The 5759-nt window shown below is 57.8% G+C and overlaps 2 protein-coding genes across 2 annotated transcripts; both read left to right on the forward strand.

Moving 5' to 3' along the window:
* Positions 1-1223: 1223 nt before the first annotated feature.
* Positions 1224-3023, forward strand: ETH_00001890 (uncharacterized protein; the record flags this gene model as incomplete). The annotated part of the gene is made up of 2 exons (XM_013380444.1): positions 1224-2372; positions 2634-3023. 2 exons carry the CDS (start codon positions 1224-1226, stop codon positions 3021-3023), a joined length of 1539 nt encoding a protein of 512 aa, XP_013235898.1.
* Positions 3024-4649: 1626 nt separating this feature from the next.
* On the forward strand, positions 4650-5051 carry ETH_00001895 (uncharacterized protein; the record flags this gene model as incomplete). Its single annotated transcript, XM_013380445.1, has 1 exon — positions 4650-5051. The coding sequence occupies one exon, from the start codon at positions 4650-4652 to the stop codon at positions 5049-5051; it is 402 nt and encodes a 133-aa protein (XP_013235899.1).
* Between the last annotated feature and the right edge of the window lie 708 nt (positions 5052-5759).

Raw genomic sequence — 5759 nt, forward strand, 5'->3', positions numbered from 1 at the left:
GCAGCAGCAGCAGCAGCAGCAGCAGCTGCTGCTGCTGCTGCTGCTGCTGCTGCTGCTTTCGTCTCCGGTGTCTCTTCTTGCTTCAGCAGCGCAGCAAAGAGGCACCAGTTTCTCAGTCTCCCCAACTTAAGGGGGGGCCCCTAAAAGCTTATGAGGGGGGCCCCCGAGGGGCCCCCCAGGGGTCCCCCTAGGGGGTCCCCCAGGGGCTCCCTGCTGGCCCTGTGGGGCCCCCGTGCTGCTGCTGAGGCCCATAGACCTTTGTAATGAAAGCACTTAAAGACTTCTTCATGGAAAGGCACTTGGGACTTATTTAGAGAAACAAATGAAACACAAGATTGAAAACTAAGTCCCAAATGAGCTGCAGCAAAGCCCCCTAAAGTCAGGGAGGTGCAGCAAATGGGGCCAGTGCAGCAGCAAAATGTTGCAGGCTTTGTGTGGGGCCTTTTGGCCCATTGCTTGCCCTTTGCCTAATAATCTGGATGGCCCAGGAGGCGTGGCTGCTGCTGCTGCTGCTGCTGTTGCTGCTGCTGCCAGCAGGCCCTACTTGTCTCTATTGCTGCTATTTATTATTAAGCAGCAGTGGAGGATGAGGGGAAAGAGGGGAAGGGAGCGAAGCTCGAGACCAGGCGGAGACCAGTGGTCACGGGTCACGTCGGGAACAGCCAGTGGGCGAGTGCAGCGAGGCTTTTGGGCCTCAAAGCCAAAAAAAGGCAAATGATATTATTAAAAATAAAGTAATTAAATAATTTGAGTCAAAAGAGTCGAAAGAAGTGGAAGAACGGCGGAGTTTCTCTGCGGTGTATGTACAGCCCGCACCGGCTGCTGCCGCCGCAGAGCTGGCTGAGAGGCGCAGGAAGGCATGCATTCATTTCATTATTTCTTTTTTTGAATTTATAATTTCATTTTGTTTGACAATTCCAATTTTAATTTCCCTAGCAGCACTTGGTAGACACAAGAGCCTCCTGCCTTCGCCCAGCGAGCCTCCAGACCACCACCACCATCCCAGCCCCCCGGCTGCACTCTCTCTGTTTTTTTTGTTTTATTCCTTTTGTGTTATTATATTTGTCTTCATTTTATTTTATTACCTATTATTAAAGCGAGATAAAGGAGCTTTCTTTGAAGACTTGGCCCCGCTCAACGCGCATGCACCCCAAGTGACCAGTGGTCACCTCCACTGGTTCTGCGGCGAAGATTCCACAGCCCAGCCAATCCCATGAGGCGTCATGAGCCATTCAGCGCTGCCACATAGCTGCACCCGACCTCTCCTTGCTGCAGCAGCTGCTGCTGTGCTGCTGCTGCTTGCTGCTGCTCTTCGCGCCTCCCCCGCTGCTGCCAGCTCCCCCAGTGGCCCTTTGGGGCTCCACCTGCAGCAGCAGCAGCACGAGCAGCAGCAGCAGCAGCACGGGCAGCAGCACGAGCACCACCGCCTGTGGGACTTCGGCGCTTCTGCCCCTCCCCCTCCCCCCTACCTGCAGCAGCAGCAGCAGCAGCAGCAGCAGCAGCGGAAGCAGCGCCAGGAGGCCGAAAGGCAACTCGCCGAGTCGGGCCTCCACAACTTCTCCTCCGAGGGGCCCCAGGGGGCCCCCCATGGGCCTTCCCAGAGTCGCCAAGAGGGTACAGAATCTGTTGATGATGAAGTTGGCAAAAAAAGCAAAAGAAGAAGACCCCATTCTTCTTTGCGCTACAGAAATGCAAATGCTGCTGCTGCTGCTGCTGCTGCAGCAAGGGCCAGAGCTGCTCCAAAGCCAGCTCCCCTCCGCCGGCCCGAAGTTGCTGCGACGCTGGCATCCGCGTCAGCAGCAACAGACGCAGCAGCAGCAGCAGCAGCAGCAGCAGCAGCGAAGCCCGGCGGGGCCGCGCGCCCGCACGAAGAAGCCGTGGGGACGGGCGCCTCCGTGGCGGGCTCAGGGGCCGCAGCGGGCCCAGCAGCAGCAGCAGCAGCAGCAGCAGCAGCAGCAGCAGCAGCGGAGCCGAGGGAGAAGAACTTGTTTCTGGCAGATGTAGCAGCAGAAGCTCCCGAAGTGCCGCTGCTGGAGCTGCTGAACAAAATAGAAGGCGGGAAGCAAGACAGTGTTGCTGCTGCAGTAGGTCGGGGGTCTTTGAGGGCTTATGCAAGTCTGAAGCCGCTGCTGGACGTTGCTGCTGCAGCGCAGCAGCAGAAGCAGCAGCAGCAGCTCTCCAGGACCACGCAGCTGCGCAAGGAGCGCCTCGAGCTGCTGCAGGAGACCCAGGTGCGCAGAGCAGCAGCAGCAATGAAGCACCAGCAGCAGCTCGTGCTGCAGCGCGAAAAAGCAAAACAAGAACAGAAAGAAAGGCAGCAGCAAGCAGTAGAAGCCCGCAAGGAGGCAGCAAGGCACTTTGACGAGCAGCGAGTGAGGCGGCAAGCCTGGCTTTAGGGTTTAGGGTTTAGGGTTTAGGGTTTGGGGTTTAGGGCTTAGGGCTTAGGGTTTTGCGTCCTCGGCTTATTTAGGGTTTAGCGTGAAGGTGCAGACTTTGTTTAGGGTCTACGGTCTAGGGTTTTGGGCTCTTGAGGGCGTAAGGTCTACGGTTTAGGGTTTGGGGTCTAGGGTTTAGGGTTTAGGGTTTAGGGTTTAGGGTTTAGGGTTTAGGGTTTAGGGTTTAGGGTTTTTCAGGCGGCGCGAGAGCGGCAGTGGGAGGAGCGCTGGAATGCTTTGAAAGAAGGAGACAAAGAGCGAGCAGCTCGGCAGCAGGAGCAGCAAGAGAAGCTGATGCAGCAGCAGCTGCTGCTGCTGCAGCAGCAGCGGGAAAAGCAAGCAGCAAAAGCAGCAGGCGCTGCTGCAGGCGGCCACCAGCAGCAGCAGCAAAACGAAACAGAAACCCCAGAAGCAGCAAGACAGGGGGGGACCCTTCCTTCGGATTTGCTGACAGCAGAGCAGCAGGTGCTGCAGTTCAAGTGGCGGCAGCAGAAGCGGCAGGCTGCTGCTGCTGCTGTTGCTGCTAACGCTGATCCTGCGGCTGCTCCTGATCCTGCTGCTGCTGCTGCTGCTGATGCTGCTGCATAGTTAAGGCTGGGAAACACAAAGGCTCTCAACTTCGAAAAAGATAACAGAGCTGCTGCTCGGTCTGCATGCAGCAGCAGGAGCAGCTGCTGAGCTGAACAATCGTGCATATTCCGCAGCAGGACTAGCTGCAGCAGCAGTAGCAGCAGCAGCAGCAACAGAAACAGCAACAGCAGCAACCAAAGGAGGAATGGGAATAATGTTGAAGTGCAACTGCGACAGCAGCAGGAGTAGGGGCGCTCTAGTCAGCAGCAGCGACAGCAATTAAGCAGCAGCACAAAGAGTTACAGCAACGAGAGCAGCAAAGGAAGCAGCGGCAGCAGCATCAGCAGCAGCAGCAACAGCAGCAGCAGCAAACCACGAAGCTTGTGAGTAAGAAGCGCTGGCTGTTGCAGCCAAACAAGGAGATTAGGCAGTGCTAGCTCTCTCTCGGGTGTACGTACACCACAGCAGCAGGGAGTAGGGAAGGGCTCTTGGTTTTTGAGGTGTACATACACCTGAGGCAGAGTACTTCAGAGGCCTTCTGTGCATTTTGAGTTGGGGTGTACGTGCACTGCAGCTGCGAAGTGTGCTGCATGCGGTTTACTTTGGGGTGTACGTACACCCGAACGCGAGCGAACGCGGAGCATCGAAAGCTGCCGCTGCAGTGTACGTACAGCGCGGGCGAGAGGCGTGTCGGCTCTCGTTAATTTTTTAAAATGAATTTTTACAAACTTTAAATAAAAGAAAAAAGGGGAAGCAGTTTAGTTTCAGCGGCGGAGTTCGAGTGCCTGGAGTTGGGTACACCGCGAGGCGCCCGTGGTCCATCGAGCAGCAGCAGCGGCGGGCTGCTGCTGCTGCGCAGCAGCACTTTGGGGTTTTAAAGGGTTAATTTTTCATTTTTAGGGATAAAAATACAAATTATTTTAACTTTTTATTTCCCAAATGGAGTTTTGTTGCGAAACTCCGCAGCGCCTTTGTCTCGCTGTCGGCGGCCGGCCCGCAGCAGCCGCCACCCACTGGCTGGCAGCAGCCGCGGGGCCCCCGGGGGCCCCTTTTCCCTTCTTTTTCCCCTTTTTGAGATTATATTAGATTATCTTTCTAATATATTTGGTAAAAACGCAAAAAGCATGCAGCAGACAGCCCCAAAGGCCATCTTCCGGGGCCCCTGGTCCCCCGCAGGGTCTAGCCACAGGGGCCCCTGAGCCCCTGGCCACGAGGCCCCTCTTTGCCTCCATCTTTCTCCCCCAAACCATTTATTTGCCTTTTCTGTTTACGGAGGGGCCCCTTGTCCGCAGCCGACTCGGAGATTGCTGCGGCGCCGTGCTGCTGCTGCTGCTGCAGCTGCTGCTGCTGCTGCTGCTGCTGCTGCTGCTGCTGCTGCTGCGTTGAGCCTAGCCAGGCTGGCCGCCGGGGAGCTTCCCAGGGCAACAGCGGCCACCCCCCGCAGCGCCACAGCGCTGCAGCAGGGGCCCTAGGGCTGGGGCAATTGGTGGCAGTGTGTTATTCTGGGTCGGTGTTTTGCTGCTGTTCTCCAGGTGACCCTGCTGCTGCAGCAGCAGCTTCTGCAGCCGCTGCTGCTGCAGCAGCTGCTTCCGCCGCCGCTGCAGCAGCAGCAGCAGCACTGGCGCTGCTACGCAGACAAGCAAGATGAGCGGGCGGGACCGGGGCCCCGTGTTCCTGGGGCCCCCCGTCGCGGGGGCCCCCCTGGGGGGCCCCCCGGAGGGCCCCCCGGGGGGCCCCTCGGGGGGGGCCCCCAGGGGGCCCCCGAGGGGCTCCCGCAGCAGATCTTCTTCTATGGTGGCCCCTTCTCATGTGCCTTCTCCCACTCCAAGGAGACAGTCTCCTGTGTCAGAGAGCTGCAGCAGCAATGTGGGCAAAGACAGCAGCAGCAACAAAATTGAATTAGCAGCAGCAGCAGCAGCAGCAAGTGGGGATAGAGGGGTAGCAGCAGCAGCTGAGGCTAGAGATAGAGCAGCAGCATTTATTGCTTCATCGGCAGAGATAGCAGAGGGGCCACAGGAGCAAGAGCTGAGATATAAAATAAAATGAAATAAAATAAATTAAAATAAATTAAAAAGATTAAAATTGCATTTATATAATCTAAATTAGACTTTCACACCACACTTTGCATGCAGGCTGAGGTGTAGGTACACTCCAACTCCGCTCCTGGCTTTTTTACCTGCATGCTCTTTTTCTGTTGTGACATTGGCTGCTGCAGGAGACCAGCAGCAGCAGCAGCAGCAGCAGCAGCAGCAGGTCGTCTTCTGAGGAGGCCCCCTTGACTCCCCGCGGAGGCTCCCCTGGGCCTCAGGTCCCTAGGGGCCCCTATGGCAGCTGGAAGGGGCCCCTAGCTGCAGCAGCTGCAGCAGGACCTGCTGCTGCTTCTTCTGCTGCTTCGCCTTTCGAGCTGCAGCAGAGAGCTCCGGACTCCTGGCGGCAGCTGATGGCCCCCAACGGGGGGCCCCCCGGGGGGCCCCGTAGGGGGCCGCTGGGGGGCCCCCCGCGAAAGGCGATGCAGCAGAACAAGCAGCAGAAGGTCCTGCTGCAGCTGCCGCAGCTCGGGGCCCCTTCAAGCTGCCATAGGGGCCCCTAGGGACCTGAGGCCCAGGGGAGCCTCCGCGGGGAGTCAAGGGGGCCTCCTCAGAAGACAACCTGCGGCTGCTGCTGCTGCTGCTGCTGCTGCTGGTCTCCTGCAGCAGCCAATGTGACAACAGAAAAAGAGCATGCAGGTAAAAAAGCCAGGAGCGGAGTTGGAGT

This window comes from Eimeria tenella, genomic scaffold (assembly GCF_000499545.2).
Source record: "Eimeria tenella Houghton genomic scaffold, Eth_scaff631, whole genome shotgun sequence".
In the NCBI taxonomy this organism is placed as follows: Eukaryota; Apicomplexa; class Conoidasida; order Eucoccidiorida; family Eimeriidae; genus Eimeria; species Eimeria tenella.